The sequence below is a fragment of the Salvia splendens genome, chromosome 18 (genome assembly GCF_004379255.2).
Source record: "Salvia splendens isolate huo1 chromosome 18, SspV2, whole genome shotgun sequence".
NCBI classification, from domain to species: Eukaryota; Viridiplantae; Streptophyta; class Magnoliopsida; order Lamiales; family Lamiaceae; genus Salvia; species Salvia splendens.
The window spans coordinates 741294-758569 of record NC_056049.1 but is presented as its reverse complement, the minus strand read 5'-3'; the positions used below and the strand labels follow the sequence as shown (position 1 = coordinate 758569).

Below are 17276 nucleotides of genomic sequence, written 5' to 3'. Positions count from 1 at the left end.
TTAACTAAAGAAAGAAATAAGCTATTGATTAATAATACAAAAGACAAAGAAAAAATTAGAGATTAAACTATAAAATGATTAAATGAAAATTTATTTTAAAACATATAGTACTATATTAAGTCACAAAATTAATTAATTTTTTTTAATTACATAGATAAGTTAGTCCTGAAATTATATCACTAAATAGAACTGATTCAAATATTCAATCCAATACTATTATAAATTTAGATTATTATGCATATAAATAAATTAATATTTTTTATTATAAAATGTACACATTGTTTTAATCTCGACTTAACGATTTTCTGCAAAACTATTTTTAGACCAAATTGCATGAGAGTATTTTAATGTCTCTTTCGAGTTTTATGAGAGCATCTCCAGTGGTCGGCTAGCGAGCGGCTCGCCGATTTTTGGCTTTCCGAACTATTGCCGCCGGCGAGCGCCAAATCGGCGAGAATTTTGGCGCTCGCCGATTCCCTGGCGCTCGCCGATTCTCTCGCCGATCGGCTCGCCGCTATTGCAGCCTCCCGATCGGCGAGGAACCGGCGAGCCAAATTTTTTTTATTTTTATTTTTTATTTTTCGAAACACTATATATACGCGATTTGCGCGACATTTTCATTTGCACCACTTGTTTTACGAGTACTCTCTCTATCTTAATTTCTGTACAAGATCAACAACGTGAAATGAGTAACGCGGGTGGTAGTAGTAGCGGTAGTGGTGGGGATGCTGAGGAGTACGAACGGCGTTTGAACGAACATTTGGATGCATATACGTCCCGAGAGATAGACCGACTGCTACAACGGGCCTCGCAGCCGGCGGTTCCTCAACCTCGACCCGTTGTCCACCGCCGAGCAGTGATTGACCGGGATCACGTAGCTGCACATCAGCGGCTATACGAAGACTACTTCGCACCGGAGCCGCGGTTTAACGCCAACCTTTTCAGGCGGCGTTTTAGGATGGGCAGAGCCCTGTTTATGCGTATTGTCGACGCTTTGGAGCGTCGATATCTGTGCTTCCGCTTCAGGCACGATGCGGCTGGTAGACCCGGGCACACACCTATTTAAAAGTGCACTGCGGCAATCAGGCAGCTGGCCTACGGAGGCGCGACAGACATGTGGGATGAGTACCTCCACATCGGCGAGACGACTGCCCTTGAATGTATGAAATATTTTTGTCAGGGCGTGGTTGAAATATTCGGTGAGCAGTACCTTCGAAGCCCAACCCCCGAAGACTGCGAGGAGCTGATGCAGATGCACGGGGAGAAGCATGGGTTCCCGGGTATGTTAGGCAGCATAGATTGTTTGCATTAGGAGTGGAAGAACTGCCCTGCTGCCTGAAAAGGGTTCTACACGACCGGCTACAAGGGAAAGAATCCCACGATGATCCTCGAGGCCGTAGCTGATTACCGGTTGTGGATTTGGCATGCATATTTTGGGGTAGCCGGTTCGAACAACAACCTCAACGTCCTCAACTCGTCGCCCCCTTTCAACGAGCAATGCCAAGGCGTCGGTTCGGCCATCAGTTTTGTCGCCAACGGCAACCAACATGATATGAGTTACTACTTGGCGGATGAGATATACCCTAGATGGCCCGTCTTTGTGAAGACGATCCGATGCGCATCAGATGAGAGGAAGGCCTACTTTGCGGCACGACAGGAGTCGGCGCGCAAGGACGTGGAGCGCGCATTTGGTGTGCTCCAGTCTCGATGGGCGGCAGTTAGGGGTCCAACGCGTTTGTGGCATGTCGACTGCATTGCTGATATAATGTACGCTTGTATTATCATGCACAACATGATTGTCGAAGATGAAGGTGTACAACTGACTAGTTGGGCCAACGACGATAATGAAGCCGGTCCAAGCCACGGCGCGGCCGCCCCCAATGTACGAAGCGGGGTACCTCACGATGAAGCCGGCCGCCTCCAGGCACATGCCGACATGCGCCAAGTGGATGCTCATATTCGACTCCAAAAGGATTTAATTGAAGAGTTGTGGGCGCGGAGGACTGCACGAAGATAAGTTTTTTTTAATTATGTAATTTTGTTAAATTATGTAATTTTTTTTAATTATGTAATTTTGTTAAATTATGTACCTTTTTTAATTTAAATGAAATTATTGAATTTTCCCGTATATGTGGCGTGAATTTAATTCCGTATTTTGTGTGATTGTTAATTATTTGTTTTTAGTGCTGATGATGTGGCATGGCTGTGGCATGGCTGTGGCTTGTCCAGTTGCCTGTCTAGTTGCTTGTCCAGCTGATGTGGCAGGAGGAATTTAGTGCTGTTGATGTGGCATGGCTGGGCTATTGCTTGTCCGCCGACCACTGTGGATGCTCAGAACAATTTAATTCGAACTTTTTTATGAACAATTTAATTCGAACTTTTTGCAAGATAGTACTCCCTCCGTTTCTTCATAGTTGAGGCAAAAATTTTCGGCACGGAGTTTAAGAAATGGATGTTGAATGTGTTAAATAAATAAATAAAAAAGTAAGAGAGGGAAAAAGGGAGAGAGAATTAAGTAGAATGTGAATAAAGTAGAGAAAATAAAATAAGAGAGAGTAAAGTAAGAAAGAAAAAAAAATTACTATATAGGGAAATGACTCAATTATAAGGGAACTTTCTAAAATGGAAAAATGATTCAACTATAAATAAACGGAGGGAGTAACTTTAATGAAAATGGAGGAAAATGTAATCTTTTCGCATGGGTCATTCTACCCAACTTCCAGTCATTATTGCTCTAGTGACAAAAAAATGTTTTCAAATGATTGGAATACTTCATTTCTGAATGACTTTAAATTATTTAACAGAATGCGATTAATCAATTAACGATTACAAAAAGACATCTAAAGGAGGAGCATCCTTTCTACTGTTTTACTACTACCCTCCCATCGACATCCACATATTTTAAAATAGTACTTCTTCCATAAAAATATATAATAAATATGACATGAGAATTAAGATAAAATTAATAAAGTTAAGTAAGAGATATAAGGAGAATGATAGTTAAAGTAATATTAGTGGACAGTGAGACCTATATTATTAAATTGATACTCCCTCCGTCCCGTGCTACTCGCACGTTTGCTTTTCGGCTCGTCACAAAGTCCTTACACTATTTATAATTTAAGTTAGAATTAATGCATTTAATTAATATGTTAGTTTAAGTTAAGAGCTCTTTTATTAAGTTATGTCTCATTACACCTAAAATTATTTTTTAATTACATAAAAAAATCAATTCCAAATTTACGGCCTAAAATGAAAAGTGCGAGTAGCATGGGACGGAGGGAGTACAATTTTTTAAAAATGAAATACACTCATTTTTGTGGGATGGATGAAAATGAAAATTAATGAGATGAAATTTTTGACTGAGTTAGCTATTGTATTTTCTAAAACCAAGAAGCCTCTATTTTTAGCCTTCTGCTATAGTAGTAGTATTTGTTTATCATTATTATTACTCCATTAATTTAAAATTTCGGTGGAAGAATTAGGAAGTGAGCGGTGGGGATGTGGCTTGGCCTGGTTGTATCATGCTATGGCAATCCATAATAAAATGGATGCTCACACATATAACGGTCACATGTAAATATCCGTTGGAAAAAGCCCCCCATATAAATAACCTGTGCACCATATCAATGTATAGATAAATTTTGAATTGTTCCGTGTTATATTCATTATTTAAAAAATCAATTCCCTGTTAAATAATTAGACAATTAATTGTGGTCCCGCCAGACCCTTGAAACATAACTGCGTTCGGGGCCAAATTGCACTATGCAGAGGCGGACGCAGAAATTTTATTTGATAGGGACTCTAGTGTATTTTCTCTGAACAATAAATTAGGAGTCTCAGTTGAGTTTTGTATGAATTTTGAAAAACATAAATGAAAATGGGTGAGAAAAATAGAGTAGATTGTAGACTCATTTTTGGAGTATGGTTGGAAATGGCCTTATTACTTTGAAATAGTAAAGATAAAATATTTATTTATCAGAAGATTTTAAAACACAAAAGAGAAAGATTTAAAACAGTGCATTAGAAGAAAGATGGAGAAAACGAAAATTGGGTTGGGGCTTAGTGTGTCCGGCATTGGTCTCATGCCACAAGCGCGGTCTGAGGTCCAGCCTTAGCCACAATTCTTTCACTTGCGCCGAACCTTCCAATCCATGCCCTTGTCGATATTTTTTTTAGTTAAGTGCAATAATTTTAGCCAGTTTTATGATAATAATAATAATAATAATACTTATTTATTTGCTTTGATTTAAGAAAATATCTGACTACAAATTAAGTCACATATCATATTAGATTAAATCAATTCTTTAACCAAGTTTATTAGAGAAATATTACTAATCAAATCACAATTTCCAAGTTGTGAAACTCTAAAATGTATATTGTCTAACAAAAAATTCGAACATATGCCAAATTAGAAACAATTAGAAAATTTTCAAACTAAAAATTAAAAAATCTAGAATGATTATAATTTTTCCAATGGATAATTAGGAAAGCACTAAACCGATAGAGATGGTCCGATACGGCTGACGTGTGCATGCCACTTGTCTCCAGGTCAGGTTTAAGCTTTTAGAGCATTCACGATAATTTTTGAGAAGCAATAGCCCAGTCATAACCTAGCTATAAATAGCTCAGTCATAACCTAGCTATAAACTCCTTCTGCCACATTAGCAGTCTTAAAAACTCATCCTGGCACATCATCAAGACAAACAACTGGACATGCAATAGTCCAGCCATAGTCTAGCCACGATAAACAAAATTATAAAAACAAATAATTAACAATCACACAAAATACGGAATTAAATTTACGACACAGATACAGAAAAATTCAATAATAATATTAAAATTAAAAAAGTACATTAATTAAAAAAAATTACATTAATTTTTTTAAAAAAAACTCATCTTCCACACACAAATTACGAAATTACATAATTAAAAATTACAATCACGCAAAATACGGAATTAAATTTACGACACAAATACGGGAAAATTCAATAATAATATTAAAATTAAAAAAAAATAAATTAATTAAAAAAATTTACATTAATTTAAAAAAACTCATCTTCCACACACGAATTACGAAATTACTTAATTAAAAATTACAATCACGCAAATACGGAAATTTACGACACAGATACGGGAAAATGCAATAATTTTATTTAAATTAAAAAAGTAAATTATAAAAAAAATTACATATTTAAAAAAAACATCGGGTAACCGATGAGCCCGCAATGGCGGCTAGCGGATCGGCTAGCACCCGCGAATAGGCTAGAGCTCGCCGATCGGCTAGCGCCCGCGATCGGCTAGCCTATCCGCTAGCCACCATTGTGGATGCTCTTACTCACACTACACTCTCGGAATTTACCAATTTCACCCTTCAATTCATATCAAATTCATATCAAATTCCCATCTCCACCACCTTTATAAACTAGCCACCCCTTCCCAATTTCACTCTTCTCTCTCACTCATACACACACACTCACACACGAGCACAACCAAAAGTTACCGGAATTTCAATTTCTCCGGTGAATATAACTCAGAAGAATAAACATGTCTATAACAACAAGCAATATATTCTCCGCAAAATTCGTGTTTATGATATCCACGAGCGTTTTATCAGCTGCAATTATGCTAACTACCACCGATATCGCCGATTACGCTCCTTGGATCTACAACGGCATCGTTTCGTGGCTGCGGCCGCCGTATCTGTACCTCGTCATCAACTGCATCATCATCACCATTGTCGCCTCCTCCAAGCTCCAATCGGAGAGCGACGACGGCGCACATGAGCTTCCGCATATAGCGCCGCTGCTGAATCTGAACTCCGTTCAGACTGTACAGCAGCTGCCTATCGAGATCGGTGAAACCGAATTTCCGATGAGTCAGGCGGCGGAGTACAAATTCGAAGTCGTGGAGAGAGGATTGGAGTCTGATGAGCTCGATTCAGGCGGAATCGGAGGCGTGAGTGACTATTCGGCGCCGGAGATTGTCAGCGGCGCCGAGGATGCGATGTGTAATAAGGAGAACGAGTGCGTAGCGGCGGCGAAATCGATGTGGAGTGCCGCTGAGATTAATGATGGAGCGAATTTTGTGAAGCCGCCGGCGTCTGCGAGGTTCGGTCACCGGAGGAATTTGAAAGCTAGCAACGAAGGTAATACAATTTATTTTTTTAGTATTTTATTTTAGTTGGAAAAAAAGAAAATAAAATAAATTAAATTAAATTAAATGAAGTTTATTTTGAAATTCGACCGTTGGTGAGGCTAGGTTTAATCTGGTGTGTGTCGGTCCACACGACTTAAGCTACACCCCATAGATTATCTGTATTGAGATTAATTATGAATTTATTATTACATTTAATGATTTGCTTATTAAAGAAAGGAAGTTATATTATGGAGTACTCCATAAATGCAAATAAATCCATGGAAATCGGCATACTAATTTAATCATTCGGAAAAATAAATCCATGGAAATCGGGTAAAAATTCATATTTATTTCTCCAAACATAATAAAGACGGTGTATGCTCCATATCTAGTGGTCGGATAGTTAATATATGAAGCGTTTGGATCCGTTGGTTACTGTTGTTGATTGACACAACGAATTGATGATTAGGTGGGAGAACAGTGCTGGGAGTTTCGAAGCCGAAGAAGCAAGACACATTGGAGAACACATGGAAGACGATAACGGAGGGGCGGGCGATCCCGATCTCGAGACACTTGAAGAAATCGGAGACATGGACGGAGCGCGAGCAGGAGAACACTCCTCCTCTGACATTGAAGACGATGAGGAAAGCCGAGACCTTCAAGGAGCGGTCCCCCATGAGCAACGGTGGATCGGGCAAGGCTTCGCTGAGCCAGGATGAGCTACACCGGCGGGTCGAGGCGTTCATCAAGAAGTTCAATGAGGATATGAGGCTGCAGCGGCAGGAGTCTCTTAATCAGTATACTGAAATGATTAATTGATAATCATCCTTTTATTAGATTGATGCAAGTTGGGAAGAAAAGGGTGGGAAATGCGGTTAGTAAAGACTTTGAATTTTTTTGTTCGTTTGTTATGGTTATAGTTATGATAAAAATAGTTGTTTCAAATATAACCTAATAAAAAAAATTTAGTTAGCTGGTTTATTTTACTTTAATTGTTAATCTTAGATAATTTAGACTTTTATGGTTATCATATAGTGTGAAATATCATCATTGTACCACTAACATGTTCGCATCGTGTACGGATTTCCTACACAAATTAAATTCTATCAAATATCCAAACACAAGAAAAACAACATTAATACAAACAGACGAAAAATCGAACTGAATAAACTCAAAGTGAGCATTGATTTACGTTTGAAATTATATCGACATTAATGTATTTGAGAGCTTAAATTTGGATGCAATTTTGGGTTCATCAGCTATTAAGCAATGTAAGTAACATGTAAATGAATAATGGATTTGCAAATTACACTCTTATCAAGAAATTTGTCCACAAAGTAACACCCCACCTTTTGCAAAATTGAACATAGTGACTAATTAATTAGCCATGACTAACTAAACATGAAAACCATAAACAGTAATACTAATACTACACACTATTGGTAGAGATTTTTGGCTGATTTAGTCCTCAATACCTTGCTCTCACTTTTTGAAATTTTCTCCACTGACTTCTCACTTTTCGACAGAGCTTTGGCTACTGCCTTCGTCTTCCTAACATTCTTCGATCTCTTCATGGGTCTCCCGGCCTTCACTTTCCTGCACGATAAATATGATTACTCAAATGTAGGGACATTCGAACTGATGGCAGCAACACGATTATTTCCAACCCAACACCAAGATACAATCATCTTTTGCCACTTGCAAGAATTATGGCTAAATTGAGTTTTCTATAATGTGTAATTGCAGAATATATCATCAACTTATACTCTCCATTTTGTAATTGCAGCATCAATTTCAAAATTTGAACCTAAGACCAAGGGTTGAAATAGCAAATTGGACATAATTTCATGATTTATTTTGAAATTACTCTCTTATAGCAATAGGGTGAAAAATTAGAAAATTTTAGCTGTTAGAGAATAGAGAATACAAGTAATGCAACTATTAGTCAAGAATAGATAGATATAAATAAACCATAGTAGTATTTGATTTGGATTAGACGATCAAACAAGAAATTAATCAATCAATCCATAAAGATGGATGGTAGACAAGGCTTTGTATTTTGGTAAATGATCAAATTAAATCCTATAATCCAAAACTATTTGTCTACTCCTAAAAATATCCCAACTTTAGAATATGTCAATAAAAGACCCTTAGGCACAAACTATTTAGATTGTCCTTTTTTATCGACCGGATGCTAATAGTTATTTCTAATTTTCTACTTGAGCAAAACTTACGTCACATATATAAGTCGTGGCCAATCTCATAAGCAGTGGAGGCAGTGATCCATTAAAAATTTAAAACTGCCACTATCCAGTATGACCAAAGATTCGCCGAAAATGATCTGAATTACGGAAAAGGTAGAGATTTGAACGAGGGGGAGTTTCTATTGACAAGCAAAGGTAGCAGCTTTGAAATCCAATCACTTGCTTCTTTTAAATCAAATGCTCTACTTCTCTCTCCAAATTAATTTTGCATTTCTGAACATTAATTTTTTCCCTCCGATATCCAGCATAGCAAGTGACCACGGGCTCAATATAAAGAGCAACATGAGCACCTTATGAGAGGACAGAGACGATTAGTTCCTTGGCTTCATCATTCACTTCATTCGAGAACTTTTCAGCAGCATCAATAAGCCTCAAATATGCTTCAAGTGGTTTTCACCCCAACTAGAAACACCAGACTCAAATCCAATGGATATTCTTGTAGAAACGACATCTCTATAGCCAACCATCTTGTCAACCAAAACTGCTAGTGAGCACATTCTTGGTACAATGATCACATTTTTGGGATTAGGCAAATAGTTTAGGATTTAATCTGATAATTTCCCTATTACTTGTATCCATCTATCCTATCCTATCCTATCACGCCGAAATTAGACGTATGCCTCAGTGTGACAAACTAGAGGTAGAAAAGTTAGTGTAGCAGCTCAATCATTAAACATCATTAGAATATGCATAAATTTGAATAACTTAGCACTTGATTAAAGGTGTTAGCTCAAGGAAGTATTGTAATGATCCCCTCAATCAGACCTAGTAGAAACTAATTAATAAAATAAACAGGATAACAATGAATAAAATTCAGAGAGAGGGGAATTAGAAGCAGAAGCTGAGCTAACCTGAGAAGTCCTCCGCCAACATAATCTCTTTTAGCTACGGTCTCAGACACGTCCATGGCTGAAAAATTACGAATTGCAGAAACAGAAACAGAATCAATCCCCGATTAAGGTGTTAATACTAACACATACATACAGAAAGAGAGAGAGCTGCGACCTTGAGGTTCTTCCGCTACCGAATTGTTGGCGGTAGAAGAATCGACGGCCATAGCAGTCGAACTATTCTTCTTCTTGTTTCTGTTCTTCGCCATTGTTGTCGTCTGTTGCTGAATTCGGTTTGCTTTTGGCAATCAGAAATCGAAAACCCTAGAAGAAGATGCCCTTTGAGAAAAATGGATTTTTATTGTGTGTTGATTGGGCTCCCAATGTTTGCTGTAAATGGGCTTGGGCTTCTATGATTAAATGGACTGGACTTCTGTGCGTTCGAGTCTAATTATTAACCAAACTAATTAAGAATGATTAATCTAGCTCTAATGACAATTTATCAATTATAAATGAAGAAAAAAAAGGAATCACTAAAACTCATACTTCATTCTCATATCGTGGGAAACCGACAGTACACCGCACGTGTGCATCACTACATTGCACATGAGTCCACTATATCATCATAATTTGAGAAATAAATATTGTTATTAAACATGCAGGTGAGGTGAGACCACTATATTATCATAAAATGAAAAACTACGCTATCTGAAAATCTACAATTATAATGCACAAAGTGGCAAATGGGCACCCACATTAATCTCTCTCTCTCTCGCTAACATTAATCTCTTTCTTTTTCAGATGAGATTAACCGCTTTCATTTCCCTCGCAAACTCTCTCTCTCTCCCCGTTTCAATTCTGTTTCCTCATGTGATTCCTCATGAATTTCCCAAAAAAAGCCCCTAAAATCTCCTAATCTCATCTGAAAAAGAAACCAATATCTCCACAAAATATCTGCCGCGTTTATTGGGGCATGGATTTCTCTGTTGCTGCAGATCGCCACCGATCAATCTCCTCGGTTTCCGATGCGTAATTGAATTTCTGCAACACGCATTCGCGCGGGAAGACGAATTCTGATTTTGAATTCTGCTTCTTCATCGTCGAAATTCTGGTTATTCGTTGTCTACTTTTTTTTCTCCCAAATAGGTGATTTTGTGTTCCTAATTTGAAATGAATGGCGTCGTTTAAAGAATTGTGACTCGAATTGGATGAGTTTCGGCGAATTCCCTCCCGGAATTAGGGTGACAGGAAAGGGGGAAAAATGTCGTCAGCTGCGCCAGGTTCGTTGGAGGAAATGCTGGAGAATCTGGGGCGAAGAAACCCTCAAAAGCCCAAGGACTTGCCTCCGGCTCTCCCGGCACGGCCGACCTCCCGCACGCGCCTTCCGTCCAGCAGGCGCGCGGCGCTGCCTGATATCGTCGAAGCGGTGATGGAGCTGAGCTCGTTGAATCATAGTGGGAACTCCAAAGGATCTAGGTGGAAGAGCGCCGGGGCGAAAACGGTTAGACAAGTGAAACTAGGGGAATTATCGTGCATCGCGGCTGCTTCGGATGAGTCCAAGTCGGAAGAGAAGCTTGCTAGCCCTCCCCCGGAAAAGGAGGGGTCGAGCTTTACAGAGTCCGAGCTGCAACAAGATACAGAATGTTTTATCGAAGAGGTATAACTCTGTTTCTCTTATGCTGTTAGGAAATAAACACATACAATCACGAACGTACACAAAATAGACACATAGAATTGTTTTCTAATGCTTTTTTCGTGGTTTGGGTTTTGACATTTTTGCTTGTTGTTTAACTTTGTCAAAGGAAGTGGGGGGGGGGGGAAACAGTGGAACGTGAGCCCACTTTTATGTACTAATGATTTATAATAGAATGTGAGTGTGTGTAGTAGTGTGGGGTCCACTTAGCAGAAATGGAAAAACAATAAATAGGTCTTTAAATTGCGGACATGGAAAAATGAGTCATTATGCTGTGGACGGAGGGAGTATGTTAAAATCCGGCGATGTTTTGTCTTATAATTATCGACGTTGGCTACAGATTGGTGCTGTTGAGATACAGAAATGCTTCCGCAGTCATCTTTTATGTCAGAATTTTCACGAACTTAAGGGTGGAAGTATCACATTGCAGTCATGTAAGCCATCTCTTTCTGGATCATCCTGTTTTCGATGCATAGGAAAAGAGAAAAAAGTCTCCATTTCTTAGTCTAAGCCTGTTCGATGCATGCAATATGCAAATGAAGTTTCGTGTAGAGTGAAAAATACGTGACTGCAGATGTTCGCGGTGAAATCGCGAGAAGAGAGTATGTTGCATTATTGAAGAAGAAGGTTGATAGCCAAAGGCTGGATGAGGCAGTTGTGCAACTACAATCTGGTAAAGCTTCAATCTTTTAGGAGTAGAGTATGACTTCCAATGAACTTTTTTCGGTTTGAAAGTATTTTCTCGTGTAGTAATTCGTGGATGGGTGATACGGAGACAATTTATCGACTGGCGAGAACAGGAAGAATCTAATACCAGTGAAGAACCAGAGATGATGATTTCTCAAATGCAGGTACTTTATTGTGCTCTAATTAGTAGCCAAGACTTTTGTACTATCTTCGCCTACTGAAAATAGTCTTATTTTTTCAAAATCATTTTTTCTATATATACTTTTACTAACTATGCTATAAAACTTATGTTGTCCACTGCCAAATTTCAAAGCTTGTATTTGTTGAGCAGGAGGTTCAAACAGAACCGTCACTTTCTGGGAACGAACTGCAAAAGCGCCTAGTGATAGCAGAAACGAATCTTGCAAAAAAGGAAAGACAAATCATTGTCTTGAGAGAGCAACTGCAACAGTATGAGGCGAAGTTAATGGAATATGAATCTGATATGAAATTGGCGGATGAGATGTGGCGCAACCAGGTGGCATCGTTACAAGTGAGTTATTCGTTGTTACAACTGATTTTCTAAGTTGCAGGATAGACAGAATTTGGCTAAAATTCATGGTTTTTCTATGCGTCTTAATATGCCTTAACTCGACTATATGTACGAAACCACCATTATTGGTGCGAGAAATGGTTGACAACTAGACAAGGACTTATTGTTGCAGATGAATTTGGTTGCCGCAAGAAAAAGTACCTGTTCTGAGAAAAGTAGCACTCTATCTGATAAATCATCCGATACTGAATCGCCTCGGTTTTATGATTGCGAGGATGCCTCTTCTATAATTTCTAGTTCGGATTCTCTCGCCAAATATCCCAGCAAGAGTACTACAGCTTCTACATGTGGGGACATGGGTGGCTTAGAGTTAGCTGTTCCTCTCGCGAATGAGCAGAAAAATCATAAGTATGAAGACGAAGCCCGGGCAATAATTAGGTTAAAGTCATTGAATATACCTTGGTTAAGTCCCAGAGATGAACTGAACAATCTAAAAAATAGGTTATCTGCATGGAAAACGGGTTTCAAGGGCCGGTCAAAGGATGCGAATGCAAAGTCACAAAAGCCAGGGGAGGCCGATGGTAACAAAGTTCGTAGAAAATGGTAAGGAAGGAAACTCGCCATTGACTATGAAATGTTTCTTTGAGGAATGATCTTTTTCAGTCTTGTGGTGTACTCATTTCATGCATATTTATGTTGATTTTGAGCTCAAATATTTTTGATTGGTTCAATTTGAGTAAATTTGTTGTACAGTATAATTTTACTATCTTGGTTTTGTAGGACATCTTTGAAACTGAAGTAAAAAAAGGCATTATTATTGAGGGACAAATGTTTTAAGGAATTGAATGGAGAAGAACAAGTACCCGAGCCAGGCTTGGCGGCCGAGTCCAGAATGGACATCGCGACCTCCAACGGCCACTGAAGCCTAGCCGACACTGGGCAGTGGGCAGCCCTGCTATCTGCCAGCGGCAAGTGAAGAATTTCATGGGTACATTACTTTGGAAAAAATTCCTTTGCGACTTTCCCATGAAGAACAATTGTTGCTTTGTTTGTAGGAATTCCTTTTATGTTGAATATTTTCTTTATGTTAAAACTAGTTTGTAATTCTACGGTTCAGGAGATGTGAATATTTTCTTTATGTTGTAAACGTTAGTGAAATGTGGATTATACTTTTATATATATTAGTTACTAGTATTATATACTCTCTGTGTCTCATAAGAATATGCGTTCTTTTCTTTTTAGTCTGTCACACGAGAATATGCATTTTCCAATTTTAGAAACTATTCTCTTTAATGAGGTGATACTCATTCTCCACTAACAATACTTTGACTACTTTTTCTCTCTACATCTCTCTTATTTTACCAATTTTGCATCAAAATTTGTACCGAACTCAAAGTGCATATTCTTTGGGGACTGAGGGAGTAATAAACACGCGCATGACCAACTATCCAAGTGAGGATGATTTGGTTGTGGGCCTGTGGACGTAGCTAATACCGGAAGAGTGGCGCAGTTTATGTATCTCAACAGAGATGGCAACCACGCTCAATTACATCAACGAATTGTCAAGTTTATCGATTTCCCTTCACGTAGGCATGCCCTTCAGCGAACCATTAATCTGATGGTTTACAATTGCAGAGGGGTTTCATTGTTTCAAGAACGAGAATGGTAGTGATTTCAAGGCAAGCCTTGCTCGAAATACCAAAAGGAATGTTGCAACTTTACGAAGCAGCTTTCCTTTTGATAAAAGGTGAGGAGACACTAGAGCTTGCAAGACAATTTTCTACTCATTGTCTCCAAAAAAAACTTGAAGATGATGAAATTGACGACGATCTTTCATCATGGATTCGCCATTCACTGGAGAACACCAAATCTAGAGGCAAGATGGTTCTTGGATGCATACGCGTCGAGACCCGACATGAATCCAACCACCTTTGAGCTTGCCAAACTACATTTCAACATTGTTCAAGCAACACAATTAGAAGAACTCAAAGATATCTCAAGGTGATCACTACTCCCTCTGTCGCTCTTTAGAAATCCTATTTGCTTTTAGCACGTCTTAATTAACCGTGTCATGAGTTGAATAATTGAGTGGAATGTAGATCCCACTTTTATTGGGAGACTTCCTAAAGTAGTAACATGAGACTTCTAATGAGATACATAATGAGGGACCGGTGGAGTATTTCTTTTGCGCCAAAAAAAAAGAAGAAAAATCTTATTTAATTTCAAACATATATGTTTAGGTGGTGGAAGAATTCAGGCCTAGCTGAGAAACTCCCATTTGTGAGGGATATGGTGGTGGAAAGCTACTTTTGGGCTGTTGGAGTGTTCGAAGCTCCTGACAAACGAATAACAAAAGTGAACCACAACCTCAGAAGGTTGGCGCAGAACTGCCACATCGTGGGGTTGGCATCAGTTACAAATGACGAAGATGGCTACCACTCTCAATTACATCAACGGATTGCAAGCACGCTGTTTCAGCAATATAACTAACAATGGCGGATCTAGGTGGGGTCGGGTCCACAAAAAACTCTAATCAATTCGGCCTTTGGAGCTGAAGCCGAACACATGTTACCCTTACCGGGGTTCACTTCTGTGCTTCATCCTCCATCCATTGTCGCCAACATTAGTGGCAACCTTCCTTTTCCCTGTGTCCAACCCCACGAGTTCTATTTTGTAGATCCGTGATCACTTGATGAATTGGATAATGATCTGACGATTAATCATTCTTGTCTTGGAGTTCTAGGTAGTGTATTATTCATCAAATTTTTATCGGGTTACAATTGTATCGTCAGCAAAATCCAGTGACGAAGCCAAAGTTTCAAGTAGCAAACTAGTACATGAGAAAAATAAACGATGTGTAAAACAAAAACGGAAGCAATGCTTACCTTGAGCTTCTGATTCATAGTGCAAAAGTTCCCGGCTGCGAAGTCACATACAAATCCTATGTCAGCTGTTGCTGATGAAGAAACCACTCCGGCAGCCACCATTTTGGCCTAATAGTCTCGACTTTGATATCTTCCCGGCCGTTGATGGTCAAGGCGCCCGTCTCTTTGAAAGCTTCCTCCAAGCGGATGAGTGCCAGACCACGGGACCCAAGTGCAGCCGTGACTGTCCCGGCTTTCTTTTTAGACGCATTGCTTATCACTTCCGAACCAGGAGATACTTGTTGCTCCACCTCTGAAATTAAATCAAAGCAGAAATTATCTCAGTGAATAACCAAGAAACGCTTTAAACGGCTTACCTTTTCCGCTACCACTCAAGAATCGAACAGGAATCAAACGTTTTCGGATTACTCCACGGTGATGTGTACGAGCAACAAGTTCTTGGCCAACATAACATCCTTTGTCAAAGCTTATAGCATTTAGACCAACAAGATTGTACTCGAGTGGTATTGCCTCACCTAAAAAAAATGACACCGACTTTCTTTTTTTAGCTTAAACTGAAACCCAAAAGCAGTTAGAGATACTCAAACAGCGTAAAATAAGTAAGTGTGAAATCACCCTTTGGAATCTCAGAAGAGCCTTCTGCAACTCCCTTCTCTAATCTCCAAAGAAGAAAGTTCCGTTCATCCGTTTCCTTGTCCTCCTCGACTAGAGGCGCTACAGCAAATGCATACATGTACCAGATGAATACAAACCGGATATAAAGTCGCACGCAGGCTGCAAGTGAATCGAAATAAATGTGCCAATTTGCAAGTTCGGAACAATTGAAAATATAGTGGTCGATAAAGGGGCTAAAACAAGAAGCATACGCGTTGCATTAGACGGAAAGATGCCCCTGTATCCTAGACAAGCCAGTCGTGGATCGTTATGCCAATTCCAACCAATGTTAGTTCCTTGTGAAGAGGATACACCCGACTGATCAACTATACCACCCCAGCCAACAGAATCAAGTTCAAGGCCCCGACCAAACCGTTGCCAGCAGGAAAATTCCTCCCCGACATTCTCAATATCGACCTTAGACCTCAAACGGTATCTGTTAAATCAAGATCATAGCAAACATTAAATAGTAAACCCTATCATCACAAAGATGCTGAAGCTTAAAACATTCATTCGGTCTACTTATTAAAAATAAAGGCTCGTCTCACATCATAAAGAGTAGGTTCGAATAATTTCATATCTCCATAAGATGGACTAAGGCGCTCTCCTTGAAATCAACACAATCTCAAACATAACCATTCAATAAGCACATTATAACAAAACTCTGCAAATTTTCAAGTCAAGCAATATAAATGTTAATCAAAAACGAAATTCCTCACTTTTTCAAGGCTGCCAAGAGCTCGTCGACGACAGATCCGTCCACATCCGCATAAACCTCCAGCTCACCTGGGTCGGGTCGGGGCGGTCTGTATAAGAAAAAATCGTAGAGAAACCTCCCTTGAGGAGTCAGCATCGCGGCGTACACCGGCGACGCCGCAGTTTGCGGATCTTCGAAGCTCCGGACGTCGTTGGTGAGCAGACCCTGGAGGAATTTGATGGTTTCGGGTCCGCTGAACCGGATTATGGACCGGTTTTTTAAGAGACACGCCGTGGGGCTGGTGGAATGGAGATTGGGCTGCGTGGAGAAGAATTTGGATGTAATGAGGCGGAGAGAGGAGTTGAGGCCATGCATTTTTTGGAGGTGAGCGGCGGAGGGGAGTTGAGCTGGGGAGGTGATAGAGGAGCACTGTACCTATTCGATGAAATGTCTCTTCAGAGATGAATAGAATCGTCTCACTCGCACTTTTTTCTTACTTATAATTATTTACATGGCATTGATTGAATTACTTGAAATTCTCAGGTAAATACAAAACTCGTACAAAATGTATCACCTTTGTTTTGTAATAGTATAAAAAGTTTGAAGTTGGACATAAATCATACAAAAAATTTCTTTCGTGTTTCAATTTAGTACATTCCATTATATGTGTTTAAACGATGTTAACTTTTTACTTATAAGACGTACAAACCATGAAACAATGATAAAAAATTTTGTACCAATATGAAACAATCAAAAAACTTTTTATACCAATATGAAACAATGATGAAACATTTTGTATTTCACATAGACAAAGAATTTTTTTGTATGATTTATGTCAACTTCAAACTTTTTGTACTATTATGAAACAAAGGTGATACATTTTATATTCGTTATGTATT

General features: G+C 39.1%; 3 protein-coding genes across 10 annotated transcripts; 2 read left to right on the top strand and 1 right to left on the bottom strand.

The window, feature by feature from the left end:
* The first annotated feature begins 5425 nt into the window (after positions 1–5425).
* LOC121776229 lies at positions 5426–7127 on the top strand. The gene is made up of 2 exons (XM_042173388.1): positions 5426–6145; positions 6605–7127. The coding sequence occupies exons 1-2, from the start codon at positions 5545–5547 to the stop codon at positions 6952–6954; spliced, it is 951 nt and encodes a 316-aa protein (XP_042029322.1). The 5' UTR covers positions 5426–5544; the 3' UTR covers positions 6955–7127.
* Positions 7128–7418: 291 nt separating this feature from the next.
* LOC121777209 (putative transferase At4g12130, mitochondrial) lies at positions 7419–16889 on the bottom strand. Of its 8 annotated transcripts, none has more exons than XM_042174394.1 (8): positions 16400–16889; positions 15893–16116; positions 15642–15800; positions 15383–15541; positions 15027–15318; positions 9405–9692; positions 9251–9308; positions 7419–7731 (listed from the first exon to the last, which is right to left on the bottom strand). In XM_042174394.1, the coding sequence occupies exons 1-5, from the start codon at positions 16750–16752 to the stop codon at positions 15083–15085; spliced, it is 1131 nt and encodes a 376-aa protein (XP_042030328.1). In that variant the 5' UTR covers positions 16753–16889; the 3' UTR covers positions 7419–7731; positions 9251–9308; positions 9405–9692; positions 15027–15082. The 8 variants fall into 8 exon arrangements, with proteins under 8 accessions (XP_042030328.1, XP_042030330.1, XP_042030329.1 ...); XM_042174396.1 differs by having other exon boundaries at positions 9405–9676; XM_042174395.1 differs by having other exon boundaries at positions 9405–9662.
* LOC121777208 (myosin-1-like) lies at positions 9787–13340 on the top strand. The gene is made up of 7 exons (XM_042174393.1): positions 9787–10886; positions 11263–11356; positions 11497–11595; positions 11673–11773; positions 11941–12141; positions 12314–12744; positions 12922–13340. The coding sequence occupies exons 1-7, from the start codon at positions 10491–10493 to the stop codon at positions 12941–12943; spliced, it is 1344 nt and encodes a 447-aa protein (XP_042030327.1). The 5' UTR covers positions 9787–10490; the 3' UTR covers positions 12944–13340.
* Positions 16890–17276: the final 387 nt, after the last annotated feature.

What these genes read in the sequence shown, in the direction of transcription:
- LOC121776229 (XM_042173388.1), top strand. Translation starts at nt 5,545, where the DNA reads ATGTCTATAACAACAAGCAATATATTCTCCGCAAAATTCGTGTTTATG. An exon ending in TTTGAAAGCTAGCAACGAAG is followed by an intron (nt 6,146 to 6,604) that starts GTAATACAATTT and finishes ATTGATGATTAG; the next exon opens with GTGGGAGAACAGTGCTGGGA.
- LOC121777208 (XM_042174393.1), top strand. Translation starts at nt 10,491, where the DNA reads ATGTCGTCAGCTGCGCCAGGTTCGTTGGAGGAAATGCTGGAGAATCTG. An exon ending in AAGTATCACATTGCAGTCAT is followed by an intron (nt 11,357 to 11,496) that starts GTAAGCCATCTC and finishes ACGTGACTGCAG; the next exon opens with ATGTTCGCGGTGAAATCGCG. An exon ending in AACAAAGTTCGTAGAAAATG is followed by an intron (nt 12,745 to 12,921) that starts GTAAGGAAGGAA and finishes TTGGTTTTGTAG; the next exon opens with GACATCTTTGAAACTGAAGT.
- LOC121777209 (XM_042174394.1), bottom strand. Translation starts at nt 16,752, where the DNA reads ATGCATGGCCTCAACTCCTCTCTCCGCCTCATTACATCCAAATTCTTC. An exon ending in CTCTTGGCAGCCTTGAAAAA is followed by an intron (nt 16,117 to 16,399) that starts GTGAGGAATTTC and finishes TTGATTTAACAG; the next exon opens with ATACCGTTTGAGGTCTAAGG. An exon ending in CTCTTCTGAGATTCCAAAGG is followed by an intron (nt 15,542 to 15,641) that starts GTGATTTCACAC and finishes CATTTTTTTTAG; the next exon opens with GTGAGGCAATACCACTCGAG.